Source organism: Drosophila serrata, unplaced genomic scaffold, assembly GCF_035046125.1.
Source record: "Drosophila serrata isolate PLE 108 unplaced genomic scaffold, ASM3504612v1 contig_249, whole genome shotgun sequence".
Lineage (NCBI taxonomy): Eukaryota > Metazoa > Arthropoda > Insecta > Diptera > Drosophilidae > Drosophila > Drosophila serrata.
The window spans coordinates 1,536,064-1,561,007 of NW_028257147.1; the positions used below are offsets into that span (position 1 = coordinate 1,536,064).

At 36.0% G+C, this 24,944-nt stretch overlaps 2 protein-coding genes across 4 annotated transcripts in view; one reads left to right on the forward strand and one right to left on the reverse strand.

The window, feature by feature from the left end:
- LOC147643662 (uncharacterized) overlaps nt 1-24,944 on the forward strand; it is a 205,872-nt gene that overhangs the window by 63,145 nt on the left and 117,783 nt on the right. The window lies entirely within an intron of this gene.
- Nucleotides 7,324-14,438, reverse strand: mid (midline). Of its 3 annotated transcripts, XM_020956816.2 has the most exons (4): nt 13,949-14,438; nt 11,137-11,623; nt 9,508-9,793; nt 7,324-9,196 (listed from the first exon to the last, which is right to left on the reverse strand). In XM_020956816.2, exons 1-4 carry the CDS (start codon nt 14,139-14,141, stop codon nt 8,369-8,371), a joined length of 1,794 nt encoding a protein of 597 aa, XP_020812475.2. In that variant the 5' UTR covers nt 14,142-14,438; the 3' UTR covers nt 7,324-8,368. The 3 variants fall into 3 exon arrangements, with proteins under 3 accessions (XP_020812475.2, XP_086688620.1, XP_086688619.1); XM_086832494.1 differs by lacking the exons at nt 11,137-11,623; nt 13,949-14,438 and adding an exon at nt 10,248-10,307; XM_086832493.1 differs by lacking the exons at nt 11,137-11,623; nt 13,949-14,438 and adding an exon at nt 10,087-10,211.

Sequence of the window (24,944 nt, forward strand, 5' to 3'; positions counted from 1 at the left end):
CGACAATTACGCATATTATTTGCACAAATTACGCATGGCAAATTATTAGTACATACATATTTTATTATTGGACTTTCTCGTTATGCGTGGGCACGCAATTCATGGATCCGTGATTTCAAGGCGGAGCCAGTCATCGCTCTCTAACAAATTGTTAACAACTTGATTATGCGTCTAATGGCGAAATTGCAGGAGCGGAAATTCATGGCGATATATATGTATATAGAAGTAGTATTTGGTATATAGACCACGACCACCCCCAATTTGATATATGTATATTTTTTACAGCCTTTGGCATAACCATAACTTGACCATAATTGCGCCTTTTTCCTGTTTGTATGAGCAATTTTCTGCTACCACATCAGAGGCGACAGTTTCACTCTCTGCCGGACCCATCAAAGGCCCCAAAAAAAAGGAAATATAAGAAAATGTGACGACGACCACATGAAAGCGGCCAGAAACATAAACATCTACTTAATGATTTTCCCTCCCCCCTTACAGTAGTATGTTGTCTTCTTCTCCATTCATAATTCAGTGGGAGGCACAAAATTTCATTGTTGTTTACATAGTAAATTTATACTTTTTTACAACATGTTTCCATTATTTTAGTAGTGAGTAAACATAGCCACCATGTGGCACATTTCTGTGTGCGGTTGCAATTGTGAACTTCAAAGTCTTGGAACGTGCAGACTGCTTGGCAACAGCCAGGGAAAATTTAATATTATGGAAGGGGTTTTTAGTCAGTCAAGTCGATCCCAAAAACTCTATAACCATATCCTGCACTTGAAATTATATATCTCATTTCCTTGATACTTGAGGAAAAATATCAATTACAAATGAATGAAAATATTAGAGAGAGTTTGGTTATGCATAATAGAGGTTCATATTGTTTTGCCTTCTTTAAGAAAGAATTTAGAGTTCCATTAGTGTCTATAGATATTAAATTAAATAATTATAGAGTAGGATAAAAATTCGTATATTTAAAGTAAGCAGTTTTTAATAAGGATTCCCTGTAGGTTTAACTAATAATTCTGTAAACATGTTGCTAAATAAATTCCTTATGAAATATATCTGCACATATATTCCTTCTAAAACCCCTACCTTTTCACTTCAAAATCAATTTACAATTTCCCACAATTTTCCTTGTCGTGCATTTCCCCCGAAAAACAGATCACATAACAAAATTAGCAATTACATATCGACACCCAGAATAAGAGAAAATACTTTTGGCTATTCCCACGCACACGTCGGGGGACATACGATATATATACTATATATACACATATTGGGAAATATGTTTGGCCATAAAAATGACAAGTGCCGAACTCGAAAGGAACATCAAAAGCCTTGTGAGTCGTGTGGCACGTACACACATGTGGCAGTAATAATGAGACAAGTGCAACATACTTGCAAAATGTCATTTGGTGTCAATAATTTCAATGGTACCGGGTACCGGGTACCAGGGACCAGCACCCGTCACAAAAATATATATATCTGTATATATTCCCATAAAAAAAAAGAAAAAGAAAAACAGTCGTTGGTGGTTGCACGACATTTTCCCAGTGAGGGTAAAATTGGCAAATGACAGAAAATTCGGCTAACGATGCGGATACATCTATATAACATATATGTGTGTGTGTGGAAAATGTGGGTAATTTTCCAAGGGGGTTGTGTCATTTCTCTCAACCTTTTTCTTTTACAATTTCTTGTTTACTTGGCACTTGTCGCTCTTGGGGGCGTAGTCTTGGCCCAAAACCTTGAGTGGAAAAAATGGTAAGACAGAAAGAGCTGACCAAGTTCAAGACTGCATTTGGCCCTGCCCTTCTGCCTGAGCTTAAAGATATTATAATTATTAATATTATTATCAAGACATTATTAACACAGATATTTATGCGACACAATCTTTTTCTTTAGACGTTTTTTTGCATACACATAAATCATTCGTCGTTGGCTCTGTTTTTATTAACGATTTTTGCATAATTTATACTAATCAAAAAAAGAAAAGAGAAATCAATTAAAAAAGAAGATTCGTGTCGAGCCCGCAGTTTATTTTTTATTTTATTATTACAACTTCTCCTTAAGTTTAGCTTGTTGGGATTGTATTTCTTATTTTTACCTTTCGCTGAGCTGCTAATGAAGTGAATTTCTGTTTTGCTCAGTTTTATGTCATTTGTGTGTTCAATCCAACCAGAAGTTAATTTGGTTTTTTTATGTGCTGTTGTGTGTTTCATTTGCATGCTACAACATCATGGTCAGAACACGTTTTCTGATTTTACAAATTTCGTTTCATTTTGCTTTTGCTTTTGAAGGTATCGCATAACATTCGCATACAACTCATATCTTATGCTTATCTGCACTCAATGGCAAACGTTTCATCAAAATGTCAGCGTATATCATAGAAATCAATAAATTTCAACTTTGCCAATGCACAGGTAGAAAAAATATATCGTATATGTATTTATACAAATTGTTTATGAAATTTATTGTGTTGGCATTTTGCATAAAGTTGCGACGGGAATTTGAGTTTTTAACTCATATTTTATAGGAAAGATTGGTGGTTATAAAAACTACTGAATCTTGAAATGTTTAAACAGATTTTTTATATAATTTTGGGGTCTCTTTAGGAGAATAAACGTATATTTGTATTAAATGTACAGAACATACTTTAATGTGTCCTCAAAGTGCATGTTAAAGAGACAAAAAATGTTATTCGAAGTAGCATAGGTTTTCTGGTTAATGTATTATTAAACCTATACATATTTTATATTAAAAACTATGAGTTTCGTGTAAAAAATATGTCAAAAACTCAGTTAGCAAAATAACAATTCAACTTTAAATGTAGTACATTTTCTCTACCCCTTTAAATTGATATAAATGCAATTTAAACTCAAAACAAATACAAATTCCCTTTTCCAAGTTCCCCAAACCAACACATGTTTACTTTTCCCTACCAAAACCATAAAGTCACACATTAAGCACCCAAGATTTAACAGAATTTGCTCATTGTGCACTAATTTGCAACTAATGCCATTGGTTTCTCTGGGTCTCTGACCGACCGCAAAGACAAAAGGCCAGTCTGGACAAGGCAATTGAGTCTGAAATGTTAAGCCTTTTAATCAATTTGCCAAAAATACACCCAGAAGCACACACACCAGTAGTACACACATGTATTTCTCCCAAAAAAAAGAGAGAGATTTCATTTCGAGCGGCATTAAGTTCTCATTCAAGGGACAGCCAAGGTTTAGTTTTGGTTTTCCTTTCTTGGGGATTTTAATGGGAACCCAAAATGCTTAAGTCCAGCAGGGAAAACTCTCCAATTATAATATAAAAATCAATTTTCCTTGGCAATTACTATGATGTGGGGGCGTTACAAACAATTTGACCCCCCAAAATATAGAATGTATATATTTTTCCCCAACTTTGTTTGGGATTTTGTTTTTCGTTGCATGTGTAAAATGTATTTGAATATTTGATGACTTTGACAAGTTTGATTCGTTGGGACAGTGACAAGCTGATAGACAAAGGTTCTCCCATTCTCGCATTCCCTTCGAAGATATGACATGAAAATTGTTAATGATATATGAGTTTCATTCTCCGATTTTCCCCCCAACTGGTATATCCATCTAATTGATTTCGTTGTGTCCAGTCTAGCATGTTACTTAGTCAACGGCAGCCTGACAGTTGGACAGTTTAGTTTGTAGGCCTCATCCCCTCTCGGACTTTGGGTTGTTCTCTCTGTGTGTTTATAAAGTCATTACCAGGAGGAGGCTAGAATTAGTGGATGGAGTTCAGAGTGCTATGGGTTCTGTTCCAACCTGCACATCATCATCATCATCATTGTCATCGTCATCGACAATCAGCGGCACTCAGCTACTCTCAGCAACGCTTTTTACTTTAGCACTTGTTTTGTGTACAGAGGAACTTGATTAAGATGAACTTGGGAAGAATGTTTATGAAATGTTTATGAAATATATATCCTATTTTAAATATAATGAAGTACAGACTTAGAGTAAATTCTTTAAGACAAGTTACTGTCTTATAAATACATTTAAGTTGATTTATAATTCGATAATTTATGTGCGATTCATCAATATTCTATTTTACTTATCAGTGTTAAAAAATATATAAAAGGGTTATCAACTTTTCACTGAAAAGTAAATTTTTGTTTATAAAGAGATTAGTTTAACATTATCAGCTACATTTTGTTGATATGTTTAATTATACTATTGCAGGTTATTACAATTTAAGTCAAAAGCCTTTATCGCAATAAAGGAATCATTTCCGACATAAATCATATATATTCTTGATCAGCATGAACAGCCGGGTCGATCTAGCTATCTCCGGCGTAGTTATGAATATTTTTAAGATTTAATTGGTCGAAAAACTGGTCACATAAAAATATCGATAAATATCAATTCAAAGCATGGTATTTCAATATTAGTCAGAAGCTTATTTCCGAACATATAATTCATATATATTATTGATCAGCATTAACAGTCGATCTAGCCATCTTAAGCAGAAACAATTTTTTCAACATTTTTTAAGGCTTCAATTTCTAAAATTTTAAATGGAGTAGGCTAATTTATTAACCTGCTAAAAACTAACTTAGGAAAGCTTTCCGATTTAAAATTATAGGGATTTTGGCTTAGTTATGATATTTCTAAGACTTTGATTTGTCGAACAAATTGTCATATTAAAAGTATAAATAAATACCACTTTAACGAATACGAATATTTTAAGCTTAAGTATGATTGATTTCCGATTCGATTATATAACTCGATTGCAAACTGAAAGGGTATATAAGCTTTGGCTTCCCAAAGTTAGTTTTATTTATTACTTATAAGATGCTTGAAATATAATCAGTACTTAAAGACAAATATATTTTTTTAATAACACTATTATTTCAAAGTTTAGTTCTAGTTAATTTATATTTTGAGTATGCCTTTTTATCAATTATAAGACATTTATTTTGTTATATATTTTATTATGATATATTTAGTCACCCCTTTTCCATGAATATTTATTCTTAGCAAATAAGAGTTGTTTATTTTCTATTTTCTTTTATATTTTCCACAATCAATATCGTTTCACCCTTTTCGAAACCACACTGTATTAATTCCCTCTATTGATTTTTATGCAATTTCATTTAATGACAAAACAGTGGCAAACAAAAAATGTTAATTTCTACAAATTTTCACCGTGGCGCCAAGCAAAAGGTGACAAGGGATTTGGTTGCACCTCTCCATGTCACGGCTGTCGTTCATAAAACGCACACACCACACACACCAGACACACACACACACACACACACACACACTTTGTGGCACACGTGCCGCGGCAGTTGGGCGCACGTGCCCCGCCCATTTGGCCGCCCATCTACCGTTAGAGACATTTTGCCCGATCATGTTTGGGTTAATGAGTGGGGCGTGGCAGGGCGGCCCGTTGATTGCCGGTTCAACTTGCAACGTCTCGAGAGCGAGCATGTGGCAAGCTCTTGTTTTGGAAAGTCATTCTGGGGAATTTAAGTTCTTGGATTAAATAAAAAAATATATATTTTTTAAAAGGATTATAAAGAACAGAATTACAAGCAGATACAAAAGAATCTTGTACTGTATATTTAAATCTAATACTTAATATACTTCCTTTATGAACTTATTTCTTTAATAATTAACTTAACTGAACTCAAAACTTCAATTATTCCTAATTAAATACCCAAAGAACCCCCATTAAGTTGTAGTTACAGAACTCTAAAAGCCATAATTCACTTTGAATAAAAATATGTTGTATTTTAATGGTTTCATTTTCAAATCGATTTCCCTTGGCCGGCATAAATCAATTCCGTGCACTTTGGGGCACAACCCACACCCACGCCCCTCCAATTAAGTGGCTCAAATATTTACAAACGCCCCTTTTGGCAGCCAGAATTTAAATATTTTGTCACTGTTTTGTTGGACAGACGACATTTAACCTTAGTCTGGTCCTCGTCAGACAACCGACTTCCCCATTTTTGTATATCAGAGAGATCCACAGCTGTGTCAGCATCATTTACATTCAAATTAAAAACGGAAAAACGACGAGGGAAAAACGCCAAATAGGAAAATTTATGCCAAGGGGAGCAGCGCCAGAGTTTCTCAATGATGAGTTTGTTACGAGGCGGCTCGCCTCTCTGTTTGTTTTGACACTTGAACTACATGGATCTGTGGCAGGGGTCTATAAATTAGCCCCTGACATTTGACATATGTATATAATATAATATAGTATAGGTTCCTGTAAAGATCACCGCCCGGCGATAGCCTAATGTTTTGTTTGTTTTTCTTGTGATTAGTTTGTAATTAACTTGGAAGTCAAAAGATCGTTCCTCAGAGATATATGAGCAGCAGGTATAATTTCCCTTTTTGGCAATTGGTAAAAGGTGCCAGATAGACAAATGCCGATAGCACCTTTTTTTTCAATGAGTTCACCATATAATTAGAGGAAGTGTATGGTTATATATATTCCCCTCCACAAGATGTTTATCCTCCAAGTTAATTTCTTTATAATTAGGCAAAGAGCTTAGACCCTTTTCCCTCTTCCTCCACCCTTGTATATATAGTTATCAAAAATATTTGACCAATCATTTCTGATTAGTTCAGGCCCTCAATCATGGAAATTTCCCAATTTTCATACGCTTATCCACACCAGAAAACTGAGATCCAAAAATCCAGCCCAATCATCCATCAAGACTCCACTTAAAAAAAACTATCCAAAAAATCCAATACTGTTGCTGGCGTGTCAATCGAATTTTCTGAGTGGAGAGAAAATGAATTTCACTTTGAGTGACCATGGAAATGCATTCGTTAAACACTGTGTAGCTGTATCTGAAGCTGTAGATGTAGAAGTATTTGTATCTGCATCGTGTGTATCTGTATCTAGCCCCCTTTTTCAAGGCATTTCAATTTGTTCTGCCAGCAAGGCGACACTTGCACCCAAGGAATTACGCCTATGTGGAACAGGATATGTGTGTTGGGTTGCTTCAAGGATTTGTTGCCTGAGAAATTGAAACAGGATTTCTGGCTACTTTGCATAGCTGTGAAGGGGTCTCTTATAATGTATAATTTATGGGGATGTATTTCATTTTCTATTTCTTTTTTATTGAACAAAAGTAGAGGGTAATTTGAGTCAAAAGGAAACCAGAGATGAAGAAGGGAAATTGTTTAAAAAAAAGAGGAGGCAGGAAATGCATTAAAGAAGTATTAAAAATCAAGCATTAAAACTAAATAAATTTAATTATAACTCAAAGACTTCAAGTCAGTCTCTTAAAATCCCAATAATAAATCCTTGTAATACTTTTGGTTCACATATTTTTATTCAATTTTGATTGGTTTTTATTTTGTTTTTGTTTGTGTGTGTTGTTTTTTGTAATTTTTTTTTTTTGTTCTAAATAATTTTCCTTGAAATATTTTTTTCGTTTTGTTTTTAGCTTTTCACATTGAATACATATTATAGTTTACTTTTCTTTAATTTATGCTAAATAAATCTTCTTGCTTTCGCCGGATAAATAGAACTAACTGAAGCGTCTATGAATTTATTGTTAATACTATGAATATATCATTAGATGTAATAGCATAACTAACGGTTAATGTTTACACTATATAGCTATATATAGTTTACAAATCGTGCTGAGTTTTTTTTGTATTTTCTTTAATATATATACTTTTGCTTATTTTCCTTTAGCTTTTGAGTGAATTTTGTTCTAACTTTACACTGAGATGAGTTTTTCGAACAACATTTTGAAACATTTGTACAATAAATTAAACTAAATTAAGCAAAGAAATTCTCTAAGGGGAAAAATGTGAGAAGAAAACTGTACAGCTTAAAAATAATTTAAAATTTTTACAACAAATAGAGAAAGGTGTTTTCTTGTTTTTAGTTTCTTTCTTTTTTTCTTTTTATAAACAACAAATAATTTACAACATTTAAACAAAGTTTTCATTATTTTTCTTTTAGTTAACTGCAGACACTGAGGCAAAAAGTGGTGAAAATCCGGAGAAGGGAATATTTATGAGAGTTTTCTAGATAGTTTTGGGTTTAAGTTTTTCAGAAAATAACAAAAAATTTTAATGCAATGCGAGAAAATTTGTTACAAACCAAAATTTAGAGATGAAAAAATAAATTTTAACAGTTTTTGTTACTTTTAAAAATTAAACAAAATGTTAAAATACATTTTAAAATGAAAACATTTCTTGTTTCACTTTTTTTGCTATATTTTTCAGGACTTTTTTTTATAATTTTCTGATTTAAGCACCACTTTTTGCCTCAGTGTTTTTAGTATTTTTTTTTTTTTTAATACTGCTCTTGGCAAGAAATTGAGGGGGCTGGGGGCGGCTATCACCTAATGGGCGGGGCTACGCGAAGGTGTCACCGCCGGCGGTGAACCGGCAGCGGAGGAGGGCGGCCCCTGACCGCCGGGCAATTGATAGGGACTAAATCTTTGATACTGACGCGGTCGCATATCCGGGGACGGTGATCCCGACGAGGTGGACGATGGCGTCGATGCGGTGGGCGGGGGCGGTGGCGTCCTGTTGGCGGCCATTGCTGCAGCAGCGGCGGCCGCTTGCGCCTGCGCCTGAGCTTGGGCGGCGGCCTGAGCGGCGGCTGCCTGCTGATTGGCGCTGGCCAGGAATCCCGCCGTCAATTGTGGCCACTGTTGCTGGAACATGTGAAAGGCTCCCAGTCCGGGGGGTGGGGGAGGTGGTCCCGCTGCTGCTGCTGCCGCTTGATACATTTGTGGCATCATCAACTGGGCATACGGAGAGTTGCCACCAAACATTTGCAAATGCTGGCGGGCCTTCTCGAACAGTGCCATGGAGGCGGGATCACCCTGCTGGGCGGCAAATTGCTGCATCAGCGGATCGGGGAATAATCGCAGAGGGGAACGGAGCTGCTGCTCCAACAGGAGAGCCTCCATGGGATCCCTATCGAAGTCCGTTAGCCGCGAGGAATCACGGAAACCCTTGGCAAACGGATTCGAATCGATTTTCAGCTTGGTAATCAACTGATTCTGATATGCGGTTACTGCGGTGAAAACCGTCTCCGGAAAGACATAGGTTTTATGATCCAAATCCTGCAGCTCCTTGGGATTCGAGGGAATGCTCTGGCCATGGCTTAAACGAACCAAATGAATGCGGGGCTGATAGCGATGCATCGAATTCAAAACAATCTGGAAAGGAGTCAGGACAAAAGAAAAGGGTTTTGTTATAGTATTTCTGTGTGTTAATATAAATCTCTGGTTTAAAGTTGAGTAGGCAAAATGATTGATTTAGGCTTTAATTTAGTAAGTAAACACTTGAACATTTTCTTACTTAAATTAAACCTTTAGCAACTTAGTTTCGTGATATTTATGCATTCGCATTACAAAATTATCAATCATTTAGCACTCGCTGCTGCTAATCGCTACCTCAGCATCTCACAGAATGTCTGCGAGTATCTCAGATAACCAATGTATCTTTTGTATCTTTTCCCGCAACTCACCTGTCCATTCTTATCCATTTCGTTATTAGTCAGCTTCACCTTCTCAAAGGAGATAACTTGTTTGCGCAGCGCCTCGCAACTGAAGGGACTATCGGGATGGGCGTAAAGGCGGGCTGGTGGGGCGGGATCGGCCTTGCCGGCCACCAGCCAAGCGGACCGATGGTATGCATACCGATACCGCTTCGAATCCATGGGTATTATGTCCAGCAAAACGGCATAACGATCGGCGGGCTGAATTTGCCTCAATGGACCCGAGAAACTCACTCGCACAGTGGGGAACATGCGTCTGGAAAAAGGGAAGATAGAAAAGAATTTTATTAGATTTTTTGTCAGGTTTTTTGGGGGCCACACACACCCTTTAGTATGGAATTTATTAACCATAAAAGGGGAAAGAATTTTCTGCTTTTCTTTTGCTTTGACAAGTGCAGACAATGAAAACAAAAAGTATTCTTTAAAGAAATTAACAGACTTGTCTAGCTCTAAATAATTAATCTTTAAAAAGGCTTCTTCTATAATCATTTTAATACCAATTTTGTTAAAGGATTTAGAAAAGATACAAAGCAATCCCTGGGATACTACCTTCTCTTCACATTCATTCACTTTTAGGTTAGTTGCCACACACAGCTACTTAAATCTAGAATTTATAACTTTTCCTTTCCTGAATATTTTTTCTTCCCCCCATTTCCCCTTTTGCTGTGACAAGTGCACACAATGAAAACAAAAGCAAAACTCCTTCCTACCTTTAAAAGAGCTCAACCATCTCTGTATCCTGTGGTTTAATGTCCCTCCAAAGCCGGTGACATAACCCCAGGACTAAAAGGGCGAGGGAATTTCGTTACGGGGACCGCCCTGATGTCTGCGACTCTGAGGTGTGATTTTTACAATATCATTAAGGTGTGTGCTCTGTACCTCTCTCTATGCGTGTGTGTGGTCAGGGTGTACTATATGTGTGTGTTTGTGGGAGCTAAAAGGTGTGGACAACCCGTGGTGATTGGGATTTGAACTTGTTCCCATTCTACCCGCTGACAACAGCAACGCCCATAACTCTGATTTTCCTCAAACATTTTTCTTTGACATTTTTGGTGCAACAGCAGGTATAGGAAGAATCATAGAAAAAGACCCCACAAGCGGTTCCCTGAGATGGCATGAAATTATTGTTGACATTGCAAAACCATTTTGGCGTTTGCCAATTTATGGTGTTTGTCGTGGTAAAAAGGAAATCTTTTAAAGGTCTAAACACAACCAAGGGAAGTTGACATTTTATAAATAAAAGAATTTGCAAGAAAAGTGATGAGCAAATGATATAAGGGAAACTCTAAAGAAGTCGTTGGGAAGGTTCTTTAAGAAAGGAAACCCTTTTAAGACATGTGAAATGCTGTAATGTAGAATTTCCTGCTATAGATTTGTTTGAAATTAGATTTGATATTATTTATATAATCTAAAACTTGTTAAATACATAATTTTAGCAAACATTTCCCCCACCAAAACTCTCCCACGTTGTTTCATTCGTTTAAACTAATGCCTGTTTGCACTGACTGACTGACTGAGTGAATGATTGACTGATGGATGGTTTCTACGTTATCTCATTGCTTAGATAATTTCAAATCTCTTTTCATTGCGGATGCTTACCTGCCCGTTTTGGTGATGATCATCTCGGTGCCCAATTCGTGAAAGCGATCCCACAACTCTTTGGTCTCCAGATGGCATTGCACCGGCTTCAATTCATCGCAATTACAGGAGCCAACTATTTTTGGTGCCTTTTGCACTGGTTCCGGTGTTAAACGCTCCTCACTATCCTCCGTTCCAGGGGATTGGGGTGGTGTGGAGCAACGTCCTTGGCTGCTGGCGGAGCTGGTGTTTAGTTGCGATTCCGAGGGTACTGTGGATGCTGTCAGAGTCACGGCGCCGGCGCTGTTTCTACTCTTGTGTGTCACATTGTTGTTGTTGTTGTTACTGTGATTGTGATTGTTGTTGTTATTGTGGTGACTGTGACTGTGACTGTGATTGTGATGGTGATGCTGATGATGGTTCAAACGGCGAGCCTTTGCTGGCGGCTCTTCAGCATCACTGCAATCAACTACATCCACATCGACCTCATCCTCAACGGAAATGGGACCTTAAATGACAAAGAAAGCAAAGCGAAAATTGAAAATTAAATCGGGGAAAATTGTAGGTGTTTTAGTAGTGAAGAGGAAAAGTAGCTAAAAGCGAGAAAAATGTAATGAAAAGAGCTTTAAAAACAAAGGAAAATGTAGTTTAATCTTGATTTAAAGCTTATAGAACCATTTAAGGCCAAGAAAAGGTTTTTTTTTTAGCAAACATATTACTGATTTGCTTTTAACTAAAGTTAAGGGAATATATATTATATATTTTATTTTCACACTTTAGTTTCCCTTTTTATTAACTTTTAAACCACATTTGAAACCCTTTAGATCCTCTTTCTGCCCTTCTATTTCACAATATTTTCTTGGCTTGTTTTCCACTATCTTTGCAACATTTTCTTTGATATTTTCTTAGCCACTTTTCCACTTTATTTTGGGCATAATGTAAGGCCATTTAACTGCCGCTGGTGACAACATTGAACTGTGACTGAGGCTTCGCGGCAGACAGCTTGGAGTCGTCTCATATTCTTGGAGTTTCCGCTTCGCTTCGCGTTACAATGAGACAATGAGACAATGAGACGACGGCTACTCGGGCTTAATTGGCAAACTGAAACACAAATTGGCAATTAAACAAACCCCGAAACTCTAGCTGCGATTGCTCTTTTTTTCCAGCGGTGTTTTTCGCGCTGCATAAAAAACTGGACAGCGGGAGAGATAATGTACTGGCTTTCAAGGTGTATTTGCTTGATGAATAATTTCTTAATTTTTTATGGTTTAGCCCTAGGCGAAATTTAAAGCCCTCTTCTGTTTTACAAAAACACCAAATGATTAGCTGAACCAATAAGCCCGAATTTAAAGCGGAGCCCCAGACGTTGGTAGGTGTTAAAATGCAAACTAAGCAAACGGAAAACGGAAAACGACCAAAAAATCACGAAAGTAAACAAAAAAAATATATATATATAAATATATACAACATATATAAATATAATAAGCTGCATATTTATTTTTTTGATAAAAGATTTGGTTAGTTGTTGTTTCTTTTTCTGACTCTGTTTTGATTGCGGCCGTCGCTAATTTTCTGCGCCTCGTAAAATTAATAAAATGAAGCAGCACATTGTTGAAAATTAATTAACATAATTAGTAGCTTTTGTTTGAAGTTAGTTTCCCCTCCCCCCTCCTCTCTTGCGACGGAAATGCTGTGCACAATTTGCATATTATCAGCCATAAATGAGCGCAAAGTGTATCTATCTATCTTTCAGATACAGCTTGTATCTTTGTGTATATTTAACGGCAGCGATCTTTGGCTTGGCTTAATTGCGGATACCGTCGGCTCTGGCAAATTGTTGCAAGTGTCGCAGCTTTTTTTTCTTTATTAACTTCATGGAATAAACAAGTTATCTCTAATTGTCAATGGCAATTACATCGATTTCTGCGCACCCGAAGCCAACAATATTTATTTATTTAATAGATTTGTTGTGCAATCAATTAGCAATTGTCATTCATTGAGCTTAAATGCGGATTGAAAGTGTGGGTTTTCTATATTTTAAGGCTGGAATCTCACAAAAAAGGTTTTCTATTGTTGATTTATGAATATTTTAGACTATACTAAGCAAGTTTAATGGGAATTAAAATAATAAACTAAGTAACGAAGGCTTGCATTTGTATCTTATTGCCTTGAAAGACATTTTAAACATTTTCGAACTTGTTTTTGTTGGTCAAAGGTAGGATAAAAACAGTAAAAGTTACTATCAGAGAGCTTTCTATAATATTTATATGTTTTAAGTCTTAAAATGAACACTTTGTCGAAAGAACTTCCTTTTTAAAAACACATTTTAAGATTTAAAAGAAAAATACTTAAGGAAACACTAGTTTGGATAGGTAATTTATTCATTTAATTTATCCAAAGATACTCTTTGAAACTGAATTTCTATTGTAATATTTATTTATTATGCTAAATCCAGCCATTTTAATTATAAAACTTAATTCAAAACACCTATAACATCAAAACAACTTTATATTTGACAAGTTCAGTAAAGACTTCCAAAGTTTAGGAACTTAAGAACCCATTTTTGAACTGTTTATCAAGTTAATTGAAGTATCTTCTATAATTATAATTGTTGTAATTTATAGATATTCACTTAGCAAAGTTAGGACTCAATATTCTTTTAATTTCGAGGGTTTAAAACCCCAAAATTTCTCTTGAACCTTCGATTGAAAGTATTTTCCAAACACTTTAGTAAAGAAACTCCCTCAAATCTTGTGTTCCTTAAACCCTAGCTTGATTTTCCACGTCTTTTCCTATTTTATAATAATTTCCATATAATGTATCTTCAACTTACTTGCACTGCGAATGGATGACTCCCGACTGGATGCATCTTCTCTGGCCATTATGGCCGCTATGGAGAAATCCGTTGCTGAGCCGGCGGCACTTTTGCTGCCCGTCGTTGTTGTTGTTGTCGTTTGTGCTGTGGCAGCGGCCACGGGGGCAGCGGGGGCGCCATTGCACAGATACGGATGCGAACCGACCAACATTTTGCCAGCGGTTTTCTCGAGTTCTTCGGATATTTATCTTCCTTTAATTTAATTTGGTTTATATATTTTGGTATTGTCAACACACTTGGGGGCACTCAGGAAAATAGCTGCATTTTCACAATTTAAACACTTGTGTATCTTGGCTACTAAATATCTTTCAAGGAGGCTGGGTATCTCACAGATATATTTGTATCTTTGTATCTCAGTATCTTTGTGTGTGTGGCGCACGCGAACTGAACTGAGCGCGGAGGGAGAGAGCGTGTGTGTGCACAACGGTTGGCAGGCGACGGCTAACTGAATTGTGTCAGGAACGTGTTGCCGCTGAGAAGCCCAAAAAAGACGGCAGCGGCGGAGGACGGCACGAAGGCAGGCAAAAACTCGGGAAACCAGTTTTTCCTTACCCTCTGCAACAGTGCAAGCGAGATGACACTATTGCTTGCGGTGTATCTGTATCTGCAGTTGCTTTGCATGGGTGAGTGCAAGCAGGATAGCACGAGGTACTGTGTGTGTCGAGTGGAAAGTCATCGGAGTGAGCGCTCTCTCGATTTCCAATTGGAAATGCAGCGGGGGAGTGTGCGCGCAACAGAGACAGAGCTTGTCAGCGCGTCATAACTCATTTACAATTAAAAATGTCGGCGCTTTGCCGGCTCTCTCGCTCTCTCTCATTCTCTCTCTCTCTCTCTCTGTCTGTGGCAAATCATCTGGCCAGCCTGCTCTCACCCTGTATCTGCTCGCCCGCTCTGGCGCATTTATGAAGTGCCAACGTTTCGCTTGCGGTTTTTCTTCATTTCTTTTACACTCTATGTTGTTGTTGTTTTTCTTTTTTTTCTGGTTTTCTTTACAGACAACTTTTCGCCGTTGTCGTCGCATTCCCATTTCCTGTTATCTCCTCTCTGTCTCTCTGCCCTTGTAATGTTGCCTCCCCGCCTCTCCTTTTTTTCTGAGTGTGTTTCACTTGGTTTCCAACACGTTCCAACGAGGCTTAAGGTTTTTGAGTGACTTTATTTTCGACTCGGTTTTGTTGTTGGGTTGATTTTGTTGTGCAGTTGCATCCTTGCTGTTTTATCCTTGTTTTTTTTCTTGCCATTTTCCCCATTTATTTATTTGCAAGGACATGGACCTTGAGTCAAGGTTACAACGTTGCAATCCCATGCGTGGAGAATGTATTACAGTTTTAGGATGTGGGGAGTTTATTTTCATTTAAATTTACTTAAATTTGGAATTTATTATTTAAATAATTTGATGTGGGGAGTTTATTTTCATTTAAAATTACTTAAATTTGGGAAAAATATCTAGCATAAAAATAAGAAAGTAACTTTTACTAGTAATTTTTTATGCAAATAAATGATAATTGTTATTATTTCTCAAGTATTTTGTATATAACATAGAACAGATATGAAGAAAAACATGGAATTCCTTAAAAAATAATTTTTATTAACTCAAAATGTATGAAATTAATCTATTAAAAAGTTTTAAAGTCATATATAATTGTTTTAAAATTTAAATTATGTATTGAAAATATATTATTTAAATGAAGCTTACTTCACTTACTTTAAATAGTGCATTTTTGATACATTTTTAAATAAAAATGTAATAAAAGAATATATAATAAATATATATAAGCATAAACTGATTATATAATTTTATACAACATTTTTTAGACTTTTTTTGGTAACTAATAAAGGTATACATTTAACATATGACTCTTCCATTTCATTCAAATTAAAAGATAAATAATTGAATTTTAACAAAAAGAAGGAAATAAAATACAGTTTTTTTGTTTTTAAATATATTTATATTTTCTATAATATATTCATATTTATTGAAATATATATTTATGAACCCATATAAACAACTCAAAATCAAATCAACCCTTTACCTTTTTACCCTAACTTAACCATATTTCTTACCTCTTTCTAACCACAACCAATAGTTATGGCGATCAACCACCGAATAACTTAAACTCCCTGCAGCGGAACCATTAAAAAAACAAATAACTGGAATTGCAACGCCCCATCAATACAATCATATTGCCATAATTACGCATATTTTGAAATTACCATATTGTGACAAGGCTAAACCTCCCCGGAATATTTACAGATGTCAACAAATCGTTGAATTTCCCAGGCCCAAGTCAAGACCTTTGTCAGTGCCAATTAACCTGAGACGCCAAAAGTTGAGTTGCTAATAAAAAGCAAAAGAAAATGCCTTTTTGGAAAATTTACCAACTGACAGACAGTTCGTCAAATTCATTACGCCAATTTGAAAAGGCAAGAATCCGACGAGATCCTTACTAACTAATCCCAGAGAAAATCCTGTGTCGTGATGTGTGATTTTAGTAATTTGAGACTTTTCTTTTTACAAAGTGGGCATGTCACTTGTGACACTTTCACCCGGGGAAATGCGTCTTGTGTGTTCCTCCCCATCCCTCCATATGTGTGTGAGTGTGTGTGAAAAGAGAGTGTGTATGTTGTTTTAGGTGGCAGTCGCGTATGTCACCAAAATGTCAAAAGGCCAACGGAGGAAACACACAAGTTGGGAAAACAAAAAAGGGAAAGCCGGCCACTTGGCACTTGTAAAAATAAACAATTTTGCTTGTTAATTAGTGCGGCTAACTGTCCTCGTTTGACTTTCTCCTTGTTTTGTGCTGAACATCAAGTACTTCGGATAAGTACATGGCCCTTGGCTTTGTCGGTAAAAATTACACTAAATATAAGAGGTTTTTTTTCCATATATTTTCCTTATTTTGTAGCTGTCCTGTTGCGATCTTTAACGATCTCTTTGGGTAATCGAACACTTTCACTTTGATTTTGGCCGCAAGGAGACTTGAAGAATTATCTTTGGTCAACGAGGAGAGAGAAAAAAAGGACATATTTCCGCTATAATTTATCAAACAAGAATGAGTACTTGAATTGTACGGATTTTCCTATTTATTTTCCTAGATTTTCTTTACAAAATGTAATGGTTTAGCTTAATATTTTGAATAAACAAAAAGGTTATAGAAATGGAAAAAGAAAACATAGACGTTTAGGAAAAATATTATTACCTAAAAGTTATATTCACATGATTATATATTTTTATTTAACAAACTCTATTTTTAAATTACTTTATATACACATTTTCTAAATAGTTTTTAATTTCTTTGAAATATATAACTAACTTATATACAAAAATATCATATATAATTACCCATTTTTGTAGTGCCAAGATTAATGATGACTAATAAGAGATAGGTTATGTTTTGAGCTGTATTGAATTTCCATTTTCTCGGTGAAATTGTTTCATTTTTCACTTTGCTCTCTTGACTTTTCCCTTTTCCCGGTTTCCCTTTTGTCTGCGGCATTTCCGCTTCTTAAGTTCACTTTGTTGGGGCTTCGGCTTTAAAGGGTTCTCTATCAAGAGGGTTTCAAGTGGGAGGCACGTGTTCATATTATATGTTTTTATTCTTATTTTGTTTTTTATACACAATTTAATTTTTTTTTGGGGTGAAAGACGAGGAAGCAGCGGTGAGTTTCCGCTTGGCACTTGCTTCAATTTTCCAAACTGCTTGATAAGCATTAAAAGCGGAAGCAAGCCAAGCACTAAAGAGTTTCTATTTATAAAGCAACATGTGTAGGAAATTCTATACCATTCAGATTACATAAATTTTATATAAAAAACAAAAACAACAAATAATTCCTAATCTTTTAAGCATTTTAACATCTTAAAATCTTAAATATAAAGCAAAGTCTTTGAGTTCCTCAAAATCATGTTAAGAGTTTCCCGCTTTTCGGTGCCGCTTTGTCTGGCCAGGACATTTGCCAATCATCTTGCATTTCCCTCATGTCCTGTGGCCCAGGATCTTTTGTTGCCTGTGCCTTCCCGCAAATATTTACCAAATATTTTCCATTATTTTCAGTTGTACGCCCACAAAAAAAATATATGTATATATATTTCGGGGAGGTGGCAACCGGTTTTCAGACAGTTTTGTTCTGGAATTTATTAATGAAACTCATTGGGTTGGGTTTTTGCTTTCTGGGCTTTGCCCTGGGGACTTGGTTTTGGTTATTTTTATTTTCGGTTCTCCTTGTGTATTGGGTGCATCTTCAAAAACCCAAAGCCGACGCTTTGATAAATGCCCGCACTGGCTACCGGGCTCAGATATTTTCTTTCCCCTCCTGCTTTTCCTTTTTGGCCCGGTAGCAATTCCGCTAAAAAGTTGGCCTCTCTTTTTCATGTAATTTGTTTACTGAATACAAAATATAAAATACCAAAAAGAGGAAACAGAAACCACAGAGAGTTGGTGTGGAAAATAAGGGAGTTGCGAATGGACCGCAAGGAATTGTTGCAAATTTTCTGGGAATTCCTTTTCTGCATTTGCCATAAATCTTTGCTCTGTTTTTGGTGTATGTTTGTTAAATTTGTTTACACTTAGAAAATAGGAATAAGCCTAGAAAATTCGAATTAATTTTGTATTTTAATGCTTGAATAAAATATGTATTCATCTATATCTCTATATCATTTTTCAAAAACGAAATGATTTATTTTCGGAAACAGCAAAAGATTTCAGAGGTAGAAAGCAAGCCCTACAAGCTAGAAAATAGTACTAAACCTTATTTAATGTTAAGTTTTCTTCTCTTAGATAGAACTTGTATTCAAAATCACTTTATTTTCCATGATTAATTTTCTCACAGTGCATCTGTGTGCGCCGTAACAATTGTCACACCTTTCGGCGGCCACTCAGCAGCCTTCCCTTCCTCCTTCTGGGCTTATCCTTGGCCCAACCACAGCCTCCGTGTGTGTGTATTATATATCTTATATACATTATACATATATGTGTGTAATTTGACTCATTAACAATCCGAATCCGAGCCTCAAAATCTCTCTGTCTGTGGAGTTTCTGAAGGGTTTTCGGCCCTTTCTATGCCACATAAATCACAACTTAAACGATGCGTAATTTTGTTAAATAACTTGAAGCACCCTCTTGTCCCCTTGTCCTTTTGTTTTATTTATTTGTTTTCCCCCTTTATTTTTTTACTTTTTGGGTTAGTGATCGAAAAAAAAATGTATGTCATTGTCGGGCAACGCCTGGTTCTTTTTTGTTTTTTATGTTTTTCATTTTCCTCGCTGCAATTGGAGCTTAATCTTCACTAACCGCCCAGTGCCACGCCCATTTTGTGCACCTTAACACTAAATTTACATAGCCAGTTGGAAGGGGATCTTTACCTCAGAGTCCTTGGCATTTTATGGCCCAATTACAGATGCCGATTTCGTATTGCAAAATTTTCAAAAAAAAAAAGCAGCTGCGAAATATTTGCAAAGTTTGGGATTGGAGAATGGAGCTCCAAGATGTCGGAGATTAACCAAAAAAGAGAAAAGATTGTATATAATTGAAGCAGGCGAAAGGAGATCACTTGAAGACGGCAATTATTGCCCAATCCCTCAGGGAGAGAAAACAGCACAGTAATAATGAAATTTTCATACATTTTATAAGGAATTAAAGAGCTGAAAGATGTTAAAACTGACTAAAAGGTTGTAAAAATACAAGGTCGGGTTTATTTTAACTTTGAAAATTAATTTATAGTTATAGTTATAGTTTAACAATATTAGGGCCAGAAATATTATTTACTTCAGGATATCTTAATTTAATGTTCTTTTAAAGGTCTAACGATAGATCTTTAAGCAGCGTTATGCCTAAAAATACTAAGTACTTTATACTTATTCTATTTTTTAAAACTATACAAAATACTCTATCATTTATTTCAAATATCATTTATATTAAATGTATTTTCTTATAGTTTCAAATACATTTTTTTTTTATTTTTCCAAAACACCCTTCTTATTCATAATTTGCCTATGCTAATCCCTGTAAAGTTTTACCTCCAAGCGGCATATATTTGTAATGAAAATTTCTGCGAATTTCTGCCACTTCCTGGGGGCATCTTCAAAAGACAGGCCGACCTTTGACAGGTCGTCCACCAGTGCGGTTGCCTCCTCTCTAGGACCTCAGGATCTAAGGTGTCAATTACAACAGGTCCCATATCCTCTTTTTGCCATTTGAAGTCAACCGCCGAGTAGCGTTTAAGTTGTTTGCCGAAGGAGAGTTAAGCCGCTAAAGGCGCAACACCCACCTCAGTGAGGGGTGCAATTATCCTTAGGTACTTTTTTTCCGTACACAGGTGCACAGCCTAATCCTGCCGAAAGGAAAAAAGTGTGAAAGTAGGATGTCCTGCACACAGCTAGAGTTATCTTTTGTGGACTTTGCCGCAATCTCACTTTCATTCATTGCACAACATAATTGAGGGCGGTGTCTAATTGCAGGTCCTGCCGAAGTAAAATGGGCGGTAGTCCTGGCATTTATATAGATTATATAGATTGACTTCTTAGCGCCTGGAACACGTGCAGCAGCGGTTTGATTAATGGCAGTATTTTTAACAAAATGGTAGGTTTCGAGGATCATCAGAATAATGTGAAAACTAGAAAAGGGGGCAGCCTGCAGAAGGTTGCACATGTCCTTTTGTCATAAATTTAACCCAAGTCAGAACAAACAAACCAAATGTCCTTTCTTGTGTGTATGTTTTTATTTCTTCCCCAGGCACAAGTCAAGCCAAGCTGAACCATTTGCTCTAAATTGAATTCAAATTGTAAAGGGAAAAGGGGAAGAAACTCTTGAAGATGCTGCTGCATCTGCCCAGAAAAAGATCAGGCTCGAGGGTCCTGGGTCCTTTTGGTCCTTGTTCACGATGTCTCGGCAATAGATCATTTTCCACGCTCTGCTGTGAGCATTATATTGAAATTTGTTGTGTTGTGCCAACAGAATATTAAAAAAAAAATTTCATATTTGATTTGCATTTTGAGCGAGCGACAGTATCCTTTCAAAATGTTATCCTATCCCTTCATTGTTCGTTCGACTTGTGATGCGGTTTTAATGAGCACTCCATAGATTCGTCCAGGGTGTTATTGGTGCCACATCAATCATAATTAGGCCGCTTGTGTGTGTGGTTTTCTGGATGCTGTTTTTGGGTTGTGCCCAAGACGATTGCCATTCTTTTTGACAGATTCAGGATTGATATGGAAAGGGATATTATATCTATAATATTTTTCAAGAGTTTGAGCTATAAGCTTTGGTGATAATTCTTGAGGTTAATTGGTATTAAACGTGAAGGATTTGATATTTATTTATTAGGTTGTGGAAGAATATTTGCTTAGTTAGTTGTTTAAATTTTTTGTTTAATTTTTTGGCATTTATTTTGAATATTTAAATACATATCCTGTGTTACCCTTGGCATCATTTAGGGTCTTCCTTATTCACAGCTCCCCTCACTCGCACGTTTCATTTAAATGAAGCCAATGCCTTAATCTCTTGGCCTCATGTGAGGTCTTTTGCAACGCCCCGAAATGTGTTTCTTTCTGGTGCACGTCTAGGGTTTCGTCTTGTTCCTCCTTCAATACCCTTTTTGATGATGCAATGGCCAAAAGGATATATGTATAATGGTGTTTTTTTTGGTAGGTGTTGCTAATGAAGCGTTGTGTGCGGTCCCACGAAATTTGAGAGGCGTCAACAGGCGCTAAATCCGCTTAAATTGTGAAGTCAGTAAAGGCTCTTCTTCCAAGGTTCCTGGACACTGTAAAAATTAAGGCTTTAGTTGGCACAAAATATTATAAATTTGTTACTAAAACATATATAATTTTAATGTTGATTAGTGAAGATTTTTAAGTCAAGATTTAAAGAAGTTATTTTCTTTCCCCCAGTGTTTCGTTTATATAAATATCTTTTCTTTTTTTGAGAGCTTGCGTGCCAGGACCGACAGAAGCCCGAATTGAAATTGGCTTCCTTGCATTTAGCTTCGTTTTTCAAAGGATAATGAATTCGTATTGCGTTCGATTCATTTTTGCCAGCTGACTCTTGTTTGGTAACTGAATTGGGCTGACTTTGACCTTATGTCGTCATTGCACGCAGCTCAATTGAAACGTTTAATTGCATCAACGACGAGGAACGCAGGACGCAGGACGCAGGACTTGTGTCATTAGCGTAATTAGATCTTTCAGCTCAGTTACAGGCTTGGCGTGTCCTCCTGTAATGTCTGCTGCTTTCTTCTGTTGGTTTTTGTGTGTTCTTTTTTTCTGCTTTTGTACTAATTTTGATGCCCTGGAACGTGGTACGTGCGCAATTTGTTTACCATCAGCATAATTGGCTTGTCCCGTTTCCCCAGGGCCCACTTCAGACTTGTTCTGTTCTTTTTTTTAAGCGCTTTTTTATTTCATCGGACAAAGTCTTCGGGGCCGCAGGGCAATTAGTTGAAATGATTAAGCTGAACTCTCTTTGGTAATTACATTAGTCGAAGCCACGATAAATTAGCCACCGCGCACTCACTCAAATTGGTTCGACCATCTATCATTGGCTTAATAATAATAATAATAATAGTAACGAAGACCACCAGAAATTCGATCAACTAACAGCTGCTCTGTGCTTCAATTGTGTGACACTTTTCGAGACGAAACAAAAGCGGAAAATGTTTTCAATTGCGATCTTATTCAAATATTGTGAATCCTTGTTAGCTTGTTTGTGTTTGTGGCAATGTCAATCACAAAGTGATCGATCTGGTTCGGGTTTTGGGTGTGTGTCATCTATGTGCCCCTAGATTTGCCACCCAGAAATCTAGAAATTCAAAAATGATTGATCACAAGTCATACACACTTTTCCCTTTGGCAGGCTGCCTGGATTTTTGTTACAGATGATCATTGAGGGAATGAGGAAATAATGGGTTTATTAATTATTTTCTTTGGTTAAAAATTTAATTATTTATTGTTTAGTTACAAAATTTAGTTTTATACCCTTACAGGGTATTATTATTTTAGTCAGAAGCTTAAAAAGATGTGAAGAAATCATGTCCGACCCTATAAATCATATATATTCTTGATCTGCATCAACAGCCAAATCGATGTAACCATCTTCGGAAGAAAAAAAAATTACAAACATTTTCCCTTTTTTTAGGGGTAAAAATTTGACAAAAATGTACAAAAAAAAATTTTTTTTTTTACGTTTTAAATGGAGTATGCAGATTTATAAACCTTCTAAAAACTAACATAGCAAAGCTTTCCGAATTAAAATTAAGGCAGTTTAGACAAAGCTATGAGTTTTTAAAACTTTGATTTGTCAAAAAAATTTTCCTAAAAATATCGATAATTATCGATTCAAGGAAAGCGAAAATTGTAAGCTTATTAATGATAGATTTCCAATGCGATCTTATTATTAGTTATCTTGTTGATTCTTAATTTTTTCTTTTTGTCTTCGAAACCAAAAACCCCTTCAACTTTGTTATAATAAATTCCCAAGCTTAGCCCAATTAGCAAACTCTTAACAAAACATAAGAAATTCATATCAAATATCCTCTAATCTTTATGATTTTGATCTACACAGCTCTCTCTGGGGGTTTTCTTTTACAGCATTTCCCATTTGTAAAAGGCCACCTTATAGCGATTGTTCGACATTTTAGTGCCCGCTAAATGTAATAACTTAGCTCCCCTGCCTTTTTCTCGGGGAGTGCCTTCCCGGTGGAAATGCCCCTTTGTAGTTGTTTTTCTTTTTTTCAGTATTTTGTTGTATGTATTTTGTTGTATGTTTTTTGTTTTATTGTTAAGCCCACTCGCTGACTAAACGTTTACAACTCCCCAAGCGCCTTTGGATAATTTGACACTTGACTGCCGCCGCCGTTGCTCCTCCATCACCGATTTTGGTGTATATTTGCTTGTTCTCGACTTTATGACTCTTACAACTCTTAAAAAACCGCAGCAGGAGCAGGCTCCTCCCCCACCACACCACAATAAATGTAAATCCCACACAGGAAAACTAATTAAAAAGACCTTTTTCTGGGGCGACAATAAAATTTATGAAAATTAACATAAAATTTTGTGTGTGTGCGCGATTAACTCGATGCGTTGCACGCACATAGGAACAACATTTTTGGCCATATGGAAAATCACATAATAAACAAAACGGAACCAGAGCAATAAAAGCAAATATGGCGACACACGTGTTGAAAAGGGGGAAAAGCGGCCCAAGATGATGATGATGATGAGGGGCAGCGATGGGGATTGTTTATCATCTGTGCTGGGTTTTTGTGTGTACATAGCAAGGAGTGGGTATATGTGATCAGGACAATTTCAACTTTGGCGACAACAAGTCACGACAACAGCAGCAACATCAACAGCAGCAGCAGCAACAGCAGCAACATCAACAGCAGCAACAGCAGCAGCAGCAACAGCAGCAGCAACAGCAGCAGCAACAGCAGCAGCAGCAGCAACATCAACAAAAGTTAAGCTCTGCGGCGCAACCAAAGCGATTAGGCTGATTGGTATCAGTGTTAGTGTGTGTGAGAGCACTGCAAAAAAATCTGGGATTCTTACATAGAAAATGGAAATTTATTTAATATTGTTCTAGTTTTATTTTTTCTTTAAAAAGTATTAATATACTATATAAAATAAAGTCATAGATTGGTTTACTTAGTTAGTTAGGTTTTTAATTAAAATGTTTTTGAATTAAAAATTAAAATTTATTTAAAATTTTTCTAGATTTATTTTTTCTTTAAAAATTATTAATATACTGTATAAAATAAAGTCATTAAAATTTTTGAATTGAAAATGAAAATTTATTTGATATTTATCTAGATTTATTTTTTCCTTAAAAAGTATTAATATACCATATAAAATAAAGTCAAAGGTAGTTTTAGTTAGTTAGTTAGTTTTTTAATTAAATTGTTTTTGAATTGATTCTGTAAGTAAGAAGAATATATCATTAATTTAAGCGGATTTAGGCTTTAAGTT

Excerpts from the sequence above, each read along its gene's own strand:
- mid (XM_020956816.2), bottom strand. The coding sequence starts at position 14,141 with ATGTTGGTCGGTTCGCATCCGTATCTGTGCAATGGCGCCCCCGCTGCC. Across the intron at positions 11,624-13,948 it reads GTCATCCATTCGCAGTGCAA|GTCCCATTTCCGTTGAGGAT; the intron begins GTAAGTTGAAGA and ends TTGTCATTTAAG. Across the intron at positions 9,794-11,136 it reads ATCATCACCAAAACGGGCAG|ACGCATGTTCCCCACTGTGC; the intron begins GTAAGCATCCGC and ends CCCTTTTTCCAG.